We start from the raw sequence: 16,486 nt of genomic DNA on the forward strand, positions 1-16,486 counted from the left end.
GGACAGAGGGGAAAGCGAGTGCCCTCTGGGCAGAAAGACGAAGCATTATTGAGCATGACCCTAGTAACCCTTCGAGCCCACCCCGGTCTCCAGAAAGCTGCAAGGACGGGCCCTTCCCTTGGCTTCTGTGCTCCAGGACAGCAATTCGATTAACTCCACGAGCAAATACGTAACTCCGGCAGCTGAATGCTGGTTCCAGAGCCTCTCCTGCACGTTCCAGCCTCTCCTCCCCTCCCCTCCCCTCCCCTTGCCACCCACCACCCCCTTTATCGGAGAGCAGGCAAGCTGCTGCTTTGGCATCCATCAGGTCTGCCCTGCCAGCTCCTGCCAGCTCCTACCCCACCCCGCCCCTTCATGCTGGGATGGGCAATATTTAGAACAAGCTGCCAGCGAGAAGCCAGTCTGGCGGGCAAACAAACCCCAGTGGGGCTGCTCGGGGGCTCGGGGCTGGGAAGACAGCCACCGGATCAGTGGGCTTGGGAAGGCAATTACTTACGCGCCTTGCTGCCACCGCTTCTAGGGCCTGCATGGCTGGCGCTGTCAGATGGCGGCTGCCAGTCCCACGGCGGCTGCCTCATCCCCTCCCTGGGTCCCAAACTGCCAAACCAGTGGCGTCGTCTCTGGGGCAGGAGAAGGGCAGCAGCTCCCGCGTACGAGGATGGTGTCTGCCCCCGTGAAACCGGCACACCCAGAAAACCGGCACAGCCAGAGCTGCAGCAGGGAGGGACTGGGGCCCGCCCTGGGCTTACCTGCTCCAGCATCTGGATGGTGCCCGCCTGCTCGTCGAGCTCCTCCTCCTGGTCCTTGGCCTTGGCCTCCAGGTCCCGAAGCTGCTTCCGGACTTTGGCCAGAGAGGCTTCGTCTTTGGACTCCTGGCAAGACAGGTCCTGCAGCTCCGCTTCCAGGGCCTGCACCTTCTGCGCGGAGCTCACAATCTGGGCGTCCCTCTCCTGGGGGGGAGGTGGGAGGGAGGGTATGTGCAAAGGGAAAGGTGGCCAAGCTGCCTGCCCAGCCAGAGGCTCCACCTGCGGCAGCTCCTGAGAATGCACAGAGTTTGGGGGGGGCTGAGGGCACCAGAAGCCACCAACCACAGGCAAGAGGACCCTGAAAGCAGGGGGAGACGGAACAGGACCACCCACCTCAAGCTGCTGCTTGAGGCTGAACGCCTCCGCGATGAGCATGTCCTTCTCTCGCCCCAACTTTTCCCGCCCCAGTTTCTCACGCTGGGCCTCCTCGTGGGCTTGGGAAAGTTCACTGTCAAACCTATCCGTGGCACAGAGACAGACAGACAGACGGATGCAAAGAGGCAGTTAGAGGGTGTCCTCCCTCCACCCCCACAGCCACCTGCACGTCAGGAGAAGTGGCTTCCCACTCCCAACCCGATCCCATCAGCCAAATATTTTATCCGCGTGTCGACGGGCTGCTGCGGGGGACCCTGAAGCAAATCACAAATTTAATAAAAATCCAATCCAATCCATTTCAAAACAGTGAAGTGCTTTAACGCATGCAGCTGCAGCCGCTCCCAAAGTTAGTTCTAAACTCACGAGCGTGAGCGTGCAGCGACGTAAACAAGGTGCCTTCCTGAACCAGAATGGCACAACCTCGTAATTTGGGGGAGCGCACGTCAGATAAATTCAGCCATGTTAACCAAGGGGGGGGGGCGGCCCTTGGCTCCCAACGATGCTCCCAGGAAAGACGTCAGCTCTGCCCCAACCCCCCAAAAATCAACTTTGATTCCAGCTGTTTCCCCAGGCGCTGCTCCCCTGTAGGCAACCGTATCGCAGCAACTGAAGCAGCCAGAATTTTGCTTTTATCATCATCATCTTTTTTTTTTTTTTTACTTTCCCATAAAACGGAATTCGGTGCTTACTATCAAACTGATTTCACAGGGCAAGGGAGGTAGCAAAACCACTCTATTTTCATCAAGCTACGTTGGACAGGAGGTAAAGCCCCTGGATGGTCTTGCCGGAAGCCGTGGCTGAGCAAAACGGCCCTCCTTGCACCCCCCATTTGCCTCTTGAAAATTCTGCTGCCACCCGCCAGCCTGGTCCCCTGCCAAGAGCCCCCCCATCAAGCCTGCTCTCAGCTGGGGGCCTCTCTACACTCCACTGTTTACAAGCCTTTAATTTCCACCAGAAGAGCACAAAACAGGAGCAAATTGCAGAGAATCCTCCTGGCGCCTTTCCTGAATTGCTAATTGAGAAATCTCGCCAGTTAGTGTCATGGGGGGCTGGGGAGGGAGCAAGGCACAAAGGAGGCGAGGGGGGGCGGGGGGCAGGGCAAGGACCAGGCCCTCCCCGGCTGGCAGAAGGAGCCGGGCGGCTGGCCTGGTGGTGCGGGCACATGCTTGTGACAAGGGAAGGGCAAAGAGGGGCACAAGGTGAAGTCAGGCGGGGGGAAGGACCACAGCTACGTTTTGCAGCAACTGGCCTGGCCCATCTCTCACAATCCCAGTGGGGGGGATGGATGGCAGCCCCCCATGTCAAGCCTCCTTCCTTTTTCTCCAGCCACGATGGGGACTCCAGGGGATGCCCTGCAAAGAAGCAGGGCTCCTCCCCAGAAAAATGGCTAACTTGGCGTGGCATAAAGGTGATTCTGCTGGCAACCCTCTCTTCTGGTCACACTGTTTAACCCGGGGAACTCCTGGCCGGAAGATGACAGCCAGGAGCAGAAGCGACTTTTAAGTGGGTGAGGCAACTTTGGGCAGGAGGAGACCCCTCCCCACAATCCGATGGAACCTCCATATGCAGAGATACTCCACCCCAGAAAATTCCAGCCACGAGCAGATAAAGCACGCTTTCCCCCTCCGTCAGTCCTGTGGACTAGGAGGAAGTTCACGGTGTGTGGGGGAAAGGGGAGCTTAAACAGTGGGGAGGGGGGACCTTGCCCTGTCCTGCCTGGAGTGGGGGAAGAGGGGGAGAAAGCAGCCAGACCAATTTCCAGCCTGGCTCTGCAGCCAATGGCAGCACCGTTCGCCCACTGATTGTAGTGACCCGTGTTAAATGTCCAGGCGACTGATCCCCGCACTTCTTTGCACCTGGTAATAAACAGCAGCATTAATGCAGCCTCTGCTCTTTGGAAATTGAAATTAATTAGGCTGATTCTCTCACTCACTGGGGTTTTTCCCTCTCTTCCCCCACTCCCCCCTTTTGCGGTGTGATCATTACCGTAATGAGATGAAAGTGCCTTGGCTGGTTAAATGGCTTTTTCCTTTTTTTTTTTTTTTAAGGGAGGAAAAGTCTTTCACAGGAAGAAGAAACAGCACGGCAAGGGCAAAGGAGGCAGACACCCTGCCCAGGGCTCTCCCGAGACACCTCCAGGCCTCCTGATCCGCTCGCTGTTGGGTGGGCCACCTCAGCGGGAGACCGGGGGGATGCTCCCGGGGCCAGTCCCGACCCCTTAAAGCAGAGCAGCCAAAGGCCCAGGACCGCCACACCAGCGTCCCCGTCGCGTGGCGGGAATCCAACCTAGGGCCGCAAACGTGAACTCTGAGTCCAGGTTATCGAACCGCAGGGACTGCGTTCCCTTAACCCGCTCTGCCCCCACATAAGCCCTGTTAGCGCTTGGCACGATGGCCCTTTAGTGTGACGTGCTAACCATGGCCGGGTTTCCTGCAACAACTCCCAACCCTGTTTCGGCCTAGACTAGCGGAGGGGTCTGCAGGGAGTTTTATTTATTTAAAAGATTTGTATGGCCATCCATCTTAGAGCCCAGCGCCGGGCAGCCTCACAACAACAGTAAAACCACGGAGCCATAAAAGCCATCAAAACAAAGACCAAAAACTCATCCTCCTGGGATGCCCCAAACCATCCCATCCATGCCTGGGGGAAGACCCAGGTCTTCATGGCCTTCCGAAGGCTGAAGGGGGGGGCTGCCAGATTGCATGGGGAAGAGTAAAAAAAGTCAAAATGGCGACCTCGGGCCCCCCTTTTTATGTGCATTGCCCCACCATCTTGACTTTTTTGACTCCTCCCTGCAGACTATGTTGTGCAAGCCGACCCTGGAGTGTTGCCCACTTGGAGAGGCTGCCCAATGGCAGGACTCTTGTGGCCAGAAGCTGGGCCAGCCCTACAACTGCAAAGACTTGGAAAAGTAGGGCAAAGTTTCAAAATAACATTACCATGGCTGTGGTCATGGTAAGTCCATTATTAACTTAACCATGGTTTAGTCAACCCAATGTTCTGCCTTTGTATGACCATGGAATCACCCAGGCTGCATTGTACAACCTGACAGGCAAAGACACGGTTGGCTAGTTTGTGGCACGGCCCATGACTACCAACCGAGGCTGGGATTGGGTCAGTGGGAGGCCCGGGAATTATCATCCCTTAAGCCAGCTCTGGCAGGCAGCAGCCAGGCCTAACAGGTCAAGACCTGTTTTCAGCCAGCCTGAATCCAGGGAACCAGGGACAAATCTAGCCCGGCTCCCTGGCACTTTGCAAAGACTGGTGTGACCAATGATTAAGGAACTGAGAGGCGGCTTTACTGCCACTCTGGAGCCCTTAATTAGAAGACACCACAACGCAGTAAATAAATGAATAAAAACCAGCAGGCTGATTCATAAAAATACATTAACAGGCCGATTGCCAAGACAGGCCATTCAAAGGAGGGGAGGAGGACAGGAAGGCGGGGGCAGGTGATCCTAAACATTCATTTCCTCTTCCCCATGCAGGGCATCACGAGTTTCAACTGCAGGATAAGCTGGGGAGGTTAAGGCTTACTTTCCCATGTGGTCATGAGGCTCAGCCTGACCCACCTCACTGTTGGGGAGAACACGGGGCAGGGGGCTGTATTTATGCTGCACTGAGTTTCTTGGAGGACACACAATCAGATTAAGATGTTACATGTTATGTTTCGAACTTCTTGTCCTTAACGCTATCTGTGATCGTTCCACAATCTCCAACCAGCGAGGGGGTTGTAGTCCTCCACATCTGGAAGGCAGAAATCAGTGGACATCCAGAGAGCCTGCTGGGCCAATGTGGGCATTCCAGGCCCTTCTCACATCAGCACCAGAAGCCGCCTCACTCCGAAGTCAGGCCCACTCTCTGCCAAGCCCGCTTCGGGTTTGTGCTCCCAGCCTGGCCTGCTCACCCCTCCAAACGAGGCGAGGGCAAGGATGTCCAAGTCCTGGAGGTATTATGCCACCGGAATCCCATCCTGGCATGTGTTGACAATCCTCCTCCCCCTAGTGACTATCTGCCACCAGAAACATTAAGACCTTCTTTTTCTGCTTTAATTGGCAGGAAGAGTTGGAGGCACGGGTTTGAACGGATGCAGCCTGCATTTCTCCCCTCTTTGGGTACCAAACAAAGCGCAGGGCAGGTGACTCTTCTAGCCTTTCACCCTGAGGTCCAGCCTTGGGTCACTTTTGCTGGGATCCCTGAGAGGGGCTTTCAGAAGCTCTGCAGCTCAGCTAGGGCCCACCACACCCCCATGCCCACACTGCCCGTCTCAACGGGAGCACGGGACGAAGGTACTCCGTCTCTCCTGATGGAACCCCGGGGTGAACTGTAGCCTGAGGCTCAGCACTGCCCCAAGAGCGCCAGGCTGCCATCCAAGTGCCACCCTGTTTAGTGCCTGGAGAACTTCAGAGCTGGTCAAGAGGCGAAGGGGCAGGAGAGAAGTGGCAGGGTCCCTTCTCCTCTCCCCCCAGCCCGGAGCCTCCCTGCCGGCCTCCTCACCGGCGCTGCTTCTTCTCCAGCTCGTGGTTGCGGCCCTGCTGCCCTTCCAGGTGCAGTTTGGTGTCCTGCAGCTCTGCCGTCAAGCGCTGGCACTTCTTCTTCAGGGTCTGCAGGGCCCGCTGGCTCTCCTCGCTGTCTGCCTGCAGGTCCGTGAGCTGCCAAGGGAAGAATTGGGGGGGGCGTCAGGAGGGGAGCATGGCCGGTCCAGACACCAACCCCACCCTCACACACAGCTGCAGGGGAAGGGGCCCTCCCAGCAGACAGCAGTCCTGTCCAAAGGCTCAAAGTGCCACCCAAATGCCAGAAGCTGTTACCTTTGTCACACAGCACCCGGCTCTTGTTGGGCGCCATCGCTCGGGAACACTCCTGTCCCACCAACGCTTGGCTGGAGCTCTGGGTGGGAGCATCCCAAGGGCCCCCAGAGGGGAACCCACACGGAGGAGGCATCTAGTGGCACCGAAGGGTGACCCCTTACCCGTCTCTCCAGCTGCCGCTTGCTCTGCTGCTCCACCTCCAACTTGTCTTCAAACTCCTGTTGCAAGCGCTTTTTGGTGAAGTCGATCTCCCGGGTGGCCCGCTCGTACTTCAGGCGCCACTCCCCGCCTGTGAGCAAGGGAAAGCCAATGGGCAGGACACCTCAGTTGATAGAGCATCTTCCCCCAAAAGCAAGTCCCTGTCCTGTAGGCAGGCCACCCGTTTCACCTGAGAGGGGGATGGCTGACCGGCTGGCTTCTGAAGTCCCCACTCTCATTCTCTAACAGGCCTCTCCAGACTGAGTGGGGCGGGCACAGAACCCTAAAGCCCCTTTTCCATCACTGAGCCCGGGTCCGACTCTGCAAGGGCCTGATAGTGAGGCCTGGAGCAATGGAGGAGGAAGGAGAGGAGAGAGCTGGCGGCGCAGCAGAGGAGCCAGGAGCTCACCTGTGTCGTCGTCATCCATCTCCCCGTTAAGCTCAGCAGCGCGGATCAGACGGGCCTCCATCACCTCCATCTCCATGGAGTCCATCTGCTTCTTGAGCGCATCGTACTTGGCCTGTTGGGGGAGGCAGGAGAGGGTCAGCAGGGCGGCCGCCCCAGCGCCATGGCTGCGAGCCAAAGAAGGGGTGCCTGTGGGCGGCTGCTGCGCAGGAGGAGCCTAGCCAAAGGCAGGATGGTGCTGACCACTGACCTGGGCCTGGGGAGGGGCTGAGGCTGGAAACTGCAAAGGGGCATCGGGCCCAGAGGCTGCTTTGTCAGGAGGATTTGCGTGTCTCGATTTTATCACCGCCTGGGCAGACGAGGGCTCCCCTCTGCATTCCCGAGCCCCAAATGCTGCTTCCTGGAGCAGACAGGGCAGCCTCAAGCAGAGCCAACCCAGAAATGCTATTTCTTGGCAGGAACCAGACAGCATGCCTCGCACCCACGCTGTTCGCTTTCTGGTGCCAGGCCAATGGCTTCTCATAAAACATTCTCCTGGGGCTTTTAAGGAATTCTTTTATACGGCTTCTCAACGCCGTTTGAAGATTGCCGTTTACTTTTTGGATGTGCTGCAGCTGGAACCACCACTGCCATCATCATCATCATCATCATCCTTAGACTTTCCGAAGGAGTGCTACAGCACAGTGTGAAAACCCCTGAATTAAGCCAGGCTTCCCCAATCTGGGAAAGGGGCTGGGAATTCTGGGGGTTGCAATCCCAGCACATCTGAGCTGGGGAAAGCTGATCACAAACAGAAAGGCAAACAAGAACTCCCAACAGGCTCGGCAGGCCAAAGAGCAACGCTAGCAGGAGATATTCCGGGGCGCTCGAAGGGTCACTTGTGGATCCAACCAACTTGGCTGACCTGGAGATCCTTCATCTCCTTCTCGGCCCGCAGGCGCTCCGCTGTCTCCGCGTCCAGAAGCTGGGAGGCCGACTCTCCCGTGTTCCTCTCGTCTGTCAGCTCCGATGTCAGCTCCGAGACCTGAGGGAGGGTAAGCCAACGTTGGCCAAAAGCCGGGGGCATGGAGGCCCACGCTGAGTTCCTTTCCCTCTTAGAGAACGCGCCGGAAAAAAATCCCAGATCAGGAGATCCACCAGACGGCCGCCCGCAACATCTGGCTCTGTGGAACGAGTCAGGGCGGAGACCCCACCACTGGCCTCAATGGTAGATTTGGTTCATGTGGAGATCTTGGCCAGCTGGACCTCATCCGTAAAGCTTTCCCCATGACTCCTCCTCTCCCCACTCTGCTCCAGAGGGAACTTCTGGACCAGCCCTTCCCCAGCCATTCCTTCTTTCCTCGTCCACACCTGCTTCTCTGCCTACCGGCTGCTTAGGCCAGTGTTCCTCAACCTTGGCCACTCGGAGACGTGTGGACTTCAACTCCCAGAATTCCCCAGCCAGCCATGGGGAGTTGAAGTCCACACGTCTCCGAGTGGCCAAGGTTGAGAAACACTGGCTTAGGCTATGTTCTCAGAGGATCTGAGAGGAGAGACGGCCGCTCAGAACTGCACTTTGCAAGCAGGAGGCCAGAGCTCCGATCCCTGACATCTTCAGCCAGAAGAGAGGCTGCTTGCCCAAGGGGGCAGTAATGGGCCAGGCAGATCCAAAGCCAAGCCTGGCAAAAAGGAGGTTTTGCTGCTCCCTCTGAACCCCCAAAAGATCCATCGGTCTTAGCCACCCCTCCCTTCCTAGCCCGGAGGTCCTTGCAAGTCCCAGATGCTACGCCGTGACTGTGCAGCTCCTAGTCCTCTCCCAGGACTGGGGGTTCGTATATCAGTGAGGGGGGGGGCGTTTCGAGGCCACACCTTGCTCTCCAAGCGGTCGCTGCTCAGCCTCAGTTCATTTCGCTCCTTCTCCACCTTCTCCAGGCGGCCTTTCAGCTGCTGGATCTCCTCCTGCAAGGCGAAGCGAAAGACTGCTAAGGAGCCACTCTGGCGCTCCAACTCTTCTGCCCTGGGTTTGGAACTACGGCTTAACTGGAAGATCGCCTCCCTTGCCTGGACACTCGCTTAGAAGCGTCTGGGCATAGAGAGGAAATGGAGCTATATAGGCTATATATATATGAGCTGGAAGGGGGGCTCCCAAGAAAAATCAGCCGGTCCAGAGCTCTAGCACAGCCCCATCCCTACGCTAAACTTCTAGGCTCCCAGAACTGCTGCTCTCCAGAGCGTCTGAGCATGGCCTCCCCAAATCCCCTTGCACCACCCTGCAAAAGCTTCACAGGAAGTCCTTGCTTAACAACCACAACAAGGACCGGAAAATTTGTTGTTAAGCAGAGTGCTTGTTAAGCAAGTCATGCCCGATTTTATGACCTTTTTTGCAGTGGTCATTAAGTGAATCACTGCAGCCGTTAAGCGAATCGTGCGGTTCCCCATTGACTTTGCTGGCGATCACGTGACCCTGGCATGCTGCAACCGTCATAAGTGCGAGGTGTTGCTAAGCGCCCGGATTGTGATCACGTGACCATGGGGGTGCTGCAACAATTGTAAGTGCAAGGACCAGTTGTAAGTCCCTTTGTTCAGCACCGTTGTAACTTCAAACGGTCATTTAACAAATGGTTGTTAAGTGAGGACTATCTGTAAACAAGAGGTGAGACCAGAGCTGACTTGAAAGGATCCAAAGGCAGTTCTACTCCTGAAATGTGGGGCGTAGGGAGCATAGTTCAGATGGAAGAAGTCGGGGCTCAGCCCCAACCCCAAAATATCCAACAGAAATTATGCTGACACTTTTTCCTAGCCAAGACAATGGAGGGCTGCTGGCAATTAGTTAAAACTGGCAATCCCAGGGGAGGGAAAACAGCGTGACCCAGTCTGGTAGAAGACATCTCCCTAAGCTTCTGAAAAAACAGGTCTGGGCTGGTTAATTGCCTGGGCTGGGGAGGACCCTGCCAGGAGCTGTGGGGAAGTCACCATGGAGATGTTGAAGGAAGGTTGTAAAGCCTAGCAAGAAAGAGGAGATAATGTGAGAGCTGGCAGGCAGACTGCCAGAAGCTTTAAGGTGTTTTGAGAGGAGGTGGCATCCATTCCCACGTTCAGAGTCCTCACTCTCAGGCAGCCTTGTCCACAAAACAAGTCTTCCTTCAAGGCAAGGCAGCTGGTCAGATGGAACTGCTTGAAGCAGCACCCCATCTTAGGAGGGGAGAGGAACTACTCTACAGAAGGTCAGGCTTTGGGGAAAGCCTCCCAGGGGGCGGGTGTAAAGACCTTCTTTCTGCCCAGGACTTCCTTGGAGGTCAGGGAAAAGCAGGTTGGGCTACAGCAGTGTTTTTCAACCTTGGCAACTTAAGATGTGTGGACTTCGACTCCCAGAATTCTGGGAGTCGAAGTCCACACATCTTCAAGTTGCCAAGGCTGAAAAACACTGGGCTAGAGTGATCAATGGTCAAGCATGCAGCCTCCCCAGTTGTTTTTAAAGACAAGCAGACACAGCTCAGAAAAGTCTCAGGGTCCCCTCCTTCTCCAGCCAGGAGACACACGCACATCTTTTGCCCGGATCTGGTCCTCTGTGAGCTGGACTTCGATGAGAGGCCGAACCGTGGTGAAGAGTTTCCACCAGGGCCAGCCCTTCACCCCCTTGTTCTTCTTGATGTTCTTTTGCACACAGCGGATAGCAAGGTCCTGAATCTGCAATGGGGGATGACAAGAGGGGGAGGAAAAGAGGATCAGGTCAAGAGGACCCCCTTCCCTGGCACCAGCACAGGTGGGAGCAGCAGCCAACCCATGGAGCCCTTTCCCGAGGTCCTTCCTAAGGGTTTAGAAAGGGCCAAAACTAGAACTCCGATGCAGAGAAGACCATGCTGGTTCCCTCTTGCTCCGGTTATCATTTCCTCTTCTCTCCTACCGTTTACTGTTTGAAAAGCACTTTCTCGCAAAGACAGTCTAATCTTGCCGAAAACCCAGGGCCCCACCTGAACATCTGGGCTTCTGCATTCAGTGATAATGCAGGAACTGATACAGCTCTTTACTCTAAACCAGTGTTTCTCAACCTTGGCAACTTTAAGATGTGTGGATTTCAACTCTCAGAATGCCCCAGCCAGCCATGGCTGGCTGGGGAATTCTGGGAGTTGAAGTCCACACATCTTAAAGTTGCCAAGGTTGAGAAACACTGCTCTGAACAAACCACCCTGCCACAAGACCACCTTGGCCATGCAGCAACTTGAGAGAGACTGGCAACAGAAAGCAAAGCCCTCCCGTCCCAGGCACTGGAGGTCGGGGCAGACTGATCAAAGACTGAGGAGGATGCAGAGGGGTGGCCCAACAAATCCGGGCTACTCTCTTTCTCCAGCCCCACACGGAAGGCCCAAGATGGGCCACGCAAGGGAGGGCAAGCAGAAAGGAATGGAATGGCCTTCCCCAGACGCCCCCTCTGAGCACACTGTTTTTAGGGGCACTTGGACAGAAACATCCTCATCACACCCACCACTCACAAGAGTCACCACTTCTTTCTAAAGCCCCAGTGGGAGCCCAAGGCCAGATGAGGGCAAGCCGTGGGACAGGCCGTCGCAACCCACCCAAAGGAGCAAGAGGGTGTGAACATCCTCAGAGATTTGGGGGGGGAGGGAGAAAGCGAAAGGGGTGGGGGGTCAAGCATACAGGTTTCAAGAAGGGTTTGGGAAAACAGAAAAAGAGGGAGATGAAACGGAATGCTGCCTCATGATCCCCCCAGGCTTGCACCCCAACAGCCCAGCAATCTTGTGCCAGAAGTGGAAAAGAGAGAGAAAGAGACCCCCTTCACTGCTCTGGAGGCTTCCTTCCCACCCACTCCCACCCCCAGTGCCACGGTAACCCACGTACCTTCCCTTCCTTTCTCTAAGGCGGCAACGGGGCTCTCCGCACAGCCCCTCGACCTTGCCCAAGCGTTGGGAAGAGGCACCGGCGTGCACACAATCCCCCTCCTACCTGCTGCAAGGCTGGAGAGCCATCTCCCAAGGCCGGGGGGGGGCGGGGGGGAAGCCGCTGCCGCCGACCTCCTTACAGAGCCCACAGTTCTAGATCACTGCCCAGGGCTCGTGGGATGCAGAGCTGCCCATTTTAGGATAAGGAGAGAGGCATAAACACAGCGACAGAGAGGGGGAGAGAGCGTGTGTGTGTGCAGAGAAGGGGGCGTGACTCAATCCACTTCTGCCTGACTTTTAAGGAATACATGTGTGCGCCCCCCCCCACAGGCACACCCACACACCCACAGAGCATACCTTCCTCTTCTTGAACTGCTGGCGTGCCAGGAACCCACGGCAGGCCGCCTGGAACAGTGTGATGCTCCGGCTCATCTGCTTATCACGCTGCTCCTCCAGTTTCGCCAGCGTCCCTGCCCGAAAAAACACCTGGGGGGCGGGCAGAGGGAGCAATACGGAAAGAAGGGGTCAGTTTCAGTGCCAGGGCAGGCTCCTGGACGGAGGGGTCGAAGGCCTGACCTCCGGCCACCCTTTGGGAGGGCTGATGCTGGGACGCTCCAGCGGCCCCGCTTAGGCCCCCCAAGTGCCTCCATCTTGGTTGCGGAAGGGAGCTGCCGGGGCTGACTCCCCTGCAGCCGCACGGGTGGCCAAGGAGGAAGACCTGACTGCCCTAGCCCCGAGTGCTGCGGTGGCTTTCAGGGAGCAGGTGTGAGGTGGGGCTTGTGGCACGCAGAGGACCCTTCGCCTTCCCAACTGCCTGTGCCCGGGTGAAGGAGCGGCCCGGAGGCAAGAGAGCCCACTCTCACAGACAGAGGCTGCTCTGGCCAGCGAGGAGCCCGAGAGCTCCCGGTTCTGGAGGACCCACATCCGGGAAGCCTCCCATAACTTTCAGGCTTTGGCTGAGCAGAACATTCCCGATGAAGCGACTCAGAACAAGCCTTGAACGAGGCAGGCGGGTGAATCAACCATCCGCCCCCTCCCTGGGGGATGGGCATCTTCTTGGTGTGCCACTGGGCTGACTTCACCCGGGAGCACCAAAGCTGCCTGCGCATATGAGTGGGTACACTGACATGCAGGAGGAACGCAAGAAGCATCGTGTCTCTGCCAAAAGCCTGTCTTCTGTCCACAGATGCCCAGAGCGTGGAGAATCATTGTGAACCACCTTCCGCAGCCTGAACCAGGCTCGAGTGAGCTGGTGGGGGTGACTCTCGGCTCACATACCCACTCCAGGCTTACTCCGAAAGGCAGGTCCCATCAGAAGCAGGGAGGAATGCACCCCACCCAAAAACACCCACCCCGCTTCAAAATATAGCTGCCTGCAGAATTCAGAATTCCTGCACCCCTTCTGGCAAAGACATTGGGAGCAGAGAAGCGCGGCTAATGCACCGGAAACAAGGGTAATTTTCTCACAGAGCACTTCACCTCTCCATATCCCTAGCAAGACTGGGATAAATGAACGCAGACAATCATACAAATAAATAAAGAAATGGGCCAGCAATATAGCAGAATCAGTTTCTAACGGGGCTTCCACACACAGAGGCAGCCTATCACTGAAAACCAGGGTCAGGAACAAGCAGCAAATCACGGCAGGTGCCGTGGTGCAATGGCTGGGCTTGCAATCATGACGGGGTTTCTCTGGCTCTGGCATGGGAACTGGGCATCCCACCTCATTCAGCAAACCAGGGCTACAGCGCACCATGGTTTAGTACAACCTGTGAGCCCAGCCTGAGCTCCCCAACTGAAAATTGCCCCCCCCAGTGAAAAACCACCCCCCTCTTGTTGGACATAAGAATAGTTTATGTGGATCCTATCACCCCTCTTTTGAAGGCCAGAGCGCCTAGAAAGCTTGAACATGGCTGCAGCCTTTCTGGGTCTGGAGCAAAGCCGTTCCTTCCTGTCCTGGGCAGGGACACCCCCATTGCCCCCCAACAAGATGCCACCACCCAGGAGGGTCTTCTTGGTCCTGTCCATCTCACCCGGCTCAAGCCCATCTGATGGCAGCTCTTCTCCAACTCCAGCGACTGCAAGAGCTCTTCCACCGCCTGGAGGAGGGGAGAGGAGGGGGATCAGAGAGAGGCTTCCCCCACCCCGATAACGGACGGGAAATGGACACCAGGGTCACCCGTCCACCCCGCTCCATCGTGGCCCAGCTGCCCCAGGGAAGCCCAGGCCCCCAGGCCCTCCCTCCTCCCCCGTCGCCTGGCACTGGCAGAGACACCCCATCCAGCCTGCATACCCGCTTCTCATCTGTGACGATATAATGGCGCCCGTGCTTCTTGGTCAGGTGAGGGGCCAGGACGTCAAAGCGCCGCCGGAACTCGGCAAAGGCCATGTGGTCAGGGTAGCCTGGGAAGGGCAGGAGAAGAAAGGGGGCGTTAGAAGGGAGGGGGCCAGGGCACAAGAGGGAAGGAGCAGCAGGGGGCCGCTGGGATGGAGGTAGGCAGGGTCCCGGCCTGGACACAAAACGCAGGAGCCCTCCCAGGCTTCCCAGCCCACCCAATACAACTCTGCGCTCAGCCCCTGGCCCCTGGGCTGTCCTGGCTACAACCCGCCTGCCCCCATTCCAGCTAAGGAGAGTGCGTCTCCTGCCCAGCGGGCAATTCCGAGGCTGAAGGGCTCCCCCTGTTCAGAGCATCTTCCTCCTGCTCAGCCAAGGTCCGCTCCCCTGCCAATCCCACCCCTTGGCCCCAGCCCTGTCCTGCAGCCAAGGGCGAACCAGCCTTCCCCAGCAGCCAGCCTGAAACGGCTCCGTGCAAGGCCTCGATTTCTTGCAAGCCCCTTGGCAGACGTGGCCTCCCCCAAGTCCAGTGCTGAGTGGGATTCAGAGAAAGGCCCAGGAGTCTGAGAGCAATGCCTGGGCGACTTTCCTTTCTGTATTTCACCTGGGTGCTGAAGTATCCCGTCCAGATGTGCAGGAGGACAGCAACTCCCAAACCCCTGGACTGTGGGTCAAGGGAGCTGCTCCTAAAAGCACCAGGGCAGGGGGGCAGGGGAGACCCGGCTGTTCCAGAAATCAGAGACACCCCATCCTTCCCCATCCCCATATAGAGGTTGGAACTCTGCGTCAGTGAACTGACAAAACCCACTTGTGGGCTAGTGACTTTGGTGAGTCTGTTACAAGGCTGCGCTAAGGAGAAATCAAAGACCTGTTGTGGGTTTCAGTTAAGGTTTAGTGGGAAAATGGCAGGGCAAAGTCGGGGGCGGAGGGCTTGTTTTCCTGTTCATCCTCCTCCTTGCCAATGAACATAGCTCTGATAAAGGAGGAAGAGAGAGTTTGGGTCTACTGTCTCCTCTGCCCGCAGTGGCCGGCAGCCAAAGGAAATTGCTTCTATACACAGAATTCCCTTAGATTATCATACAACCACAGAGTTGGAAGAAACCTAAGAGGTCATCCAGTCCAACCCCATACATACTGCAGGATTCAGTACACCATCCCTGACGCATGACGATCCAGCCTCCGTTTGAAAACTTCCATGTGGTAACCTATTCTGCTGATTGACTGAGCTTCCTGTCTGGAAGTTCTTCCTAATGTCTCCTCTGTATGGACATCCTTGAGGTCTCATCTCATGAGTTCTAGTCTTATTCTCAAGCCCAAACCCTCTACAATGTGACAGCCCTTCATGTATTTGAAGACAGCCATCAGGTCCCTGCTCGACCTTCTCTTCTGCTTGGTAATTAGATGAATTACCAGGCCCACAGCACAACTGAAGATGCTGTAAACCAGTGTTTCTCAACCTTGGCCACTGGAAGATGTGTGCACTTCAACTCCCAGAATTCCCCAGCCCGCATGGCTGGCTGGGGAATTCTGGGAGTTGAAGTCCACTCATCTTCCAGTGGCCAAGGTTGAAAAACACTGGCCCAGGGGCTGATGAAAGGACAGGTGAGTCCTGCAATAAAGTGTCTCAGTGAGCAGCAGTCTTGTCCAGGTGTGGGGAACAGGCGGCTTCATCTCCCACAAAGCAGCATTCTGCACCTACCAAGTGTGTGCAGTGTGTGTGTATGTGTGTGCAGTTTTAAAAAGCTTTTTTCTACTTCTGCATACCCTGCCTGTTTCTCCCCATTGTCCACGCACACCACAGCTTTGGTTACAGAAAGACCCACCCTTGGAGAATTAGTTCTCTGTGCATAAAGGGTGCCTCTGATGTCCTGCTTGTGATTTAGAAGGTAGGCTCCATCCTACTAAAACTCTTTGCCCGACTAATCTAACTAGTCATTTAAGTGCTGCAGCTGCACCGCTGCTCAAATGCAGCGTCCTTTCTTGGGTGAACAAAAGCTGGAGGGTTGGCCCATCCCTAGAAGTGTCTCCCCAGCCTTAGGAGACACCCACATCGCCACCCCAGCAGCCAATGACCGTGAGCACCCATCTGTCCACTTTCAAAGAAACTTTTCCACTGACAAAGCCCAACCTCTGATGCATGAAAGAAGTGCAGGCCGAGAGGGAAGAGATGAGGGGCTAATCAATCAGCTTCTTGCAGAAAGCGCCTGCGGGGGGACTGGCTCCCCCCCAGCCTGGCCCAGCCTGAGTTCCAAATAAGGCTGCAAGGAGAGAGGAGGAAGACGGGGCCTCCCGGCCAAAAAAGCGTGGCTGGTCTGCCGAGATCTGCCGGGGAGTTATTTGAGACACAAAGGAAAAGCCCAAACTCCCAGAGGCACTGCAAGAAGATGATGTGCCAAAGCCGTCTTTGGCCGTGGCGCTCTCGGGGATGCAAGCGAGGGAAGTTGAGAAGTTGGACGTGGAAGGAGAATCTGCCCTGAACGTTTTGACTCTGAGCCCAGCCCAGACCTGGCACTCACGGGGAGTAATTCCATGAATTTTTCTTACTGTATTGTTTGGAGCAGTGTTTCTCAACCTTGGCATCTTTAAGATGTGTGGACTTTAACTCCGAGAATTCCCCAGCCAGCCATGCTGGGGAATTCTGGGAGTTGAAGTCCACACATCTTAAAGTTGTCAAGGTT

The 16,486-nt window shown here is 56.3% G+C and overlaps 1 protein-coding gene across 11 annotated transcripts in view; it reads right to left on the reverse strand.

The window, feature by feature from the left end:
* MYO18A (myosin XVIIIA) overlaps positions 1 to 16,486 on the reverse strand; it is a 122,576-nt gene that overhangs the window by 25,579 nt on the left and 80,511 nt on the right. For 10 of the 11 annotated variants that reach the window (XM_088138706.1, XM_088138705.1, XM_088138699.1 and 7 more), the window contains 11 exons: positions 13,767 to 13,876; positions 13,507 to 13,572; positions 11,831 to 11,959; positions 10,119 to 10,262; positions 8,445 to 8,534; positions 7,501 to 7,620; positions 6,600 to 6,711; positions 6,154 to 6,281; positions 5,679 to 5,833; positions 1,140 to 1,263; positions 750 to 950 (listed from right to left, as the gene is read on the reverse strand). In XM_088138706.1, the coding sequence (XP_087994832.1) occupies positions 750 to 950; positions 1,140 to 1,263; positions 5,679 to 5,833; positions 6,154 to 6,281; positions 6,600 to 6,711; positions 7,501 to 7,620; positions 8,445 to 8,534; positions 10,119 to 10,262; positions 11,831 to 11,959; positions 13,507 to 13,572; positions 13,767 to 13,876 (1,379 nt within the window). Of the gene's footprint in view, positions 1 to 749; positions 951 to 1,139; positions 1,264 to 5,678; positions 5,834 to 6,153; positions 6,286 to 6,599; positions 6,712 to 7,500; positions 7,621 to 8,444; positions 8,535 to 10,118; positions 10,263 to 11,830; positions 11,960 to 13,506; positions 13,573 to 13,766; positions 13,877 to 16,486 lie in introns of all 11 variants that reach the window. The other variant, XM_088138698.1, reaches the window with a different exon arrangement.

The sequence above is a fragment of the Python bivittatus genome, unplaced genomic scaffold (genome assembly GCF_059951505.1).
Source record: "Python bivittatus isolate LINGU-HERP-01145 unplaced genomic scaffold, Pbiv_v1 ctg000240_np1212, whole genome shotgun sequence".
Classification (NCBI taxonomy): Eukaryota; Metazoa; Chordata; class Lepidosauria; order Squamata; family Pythonidae; genus Python; species Python bivittatus.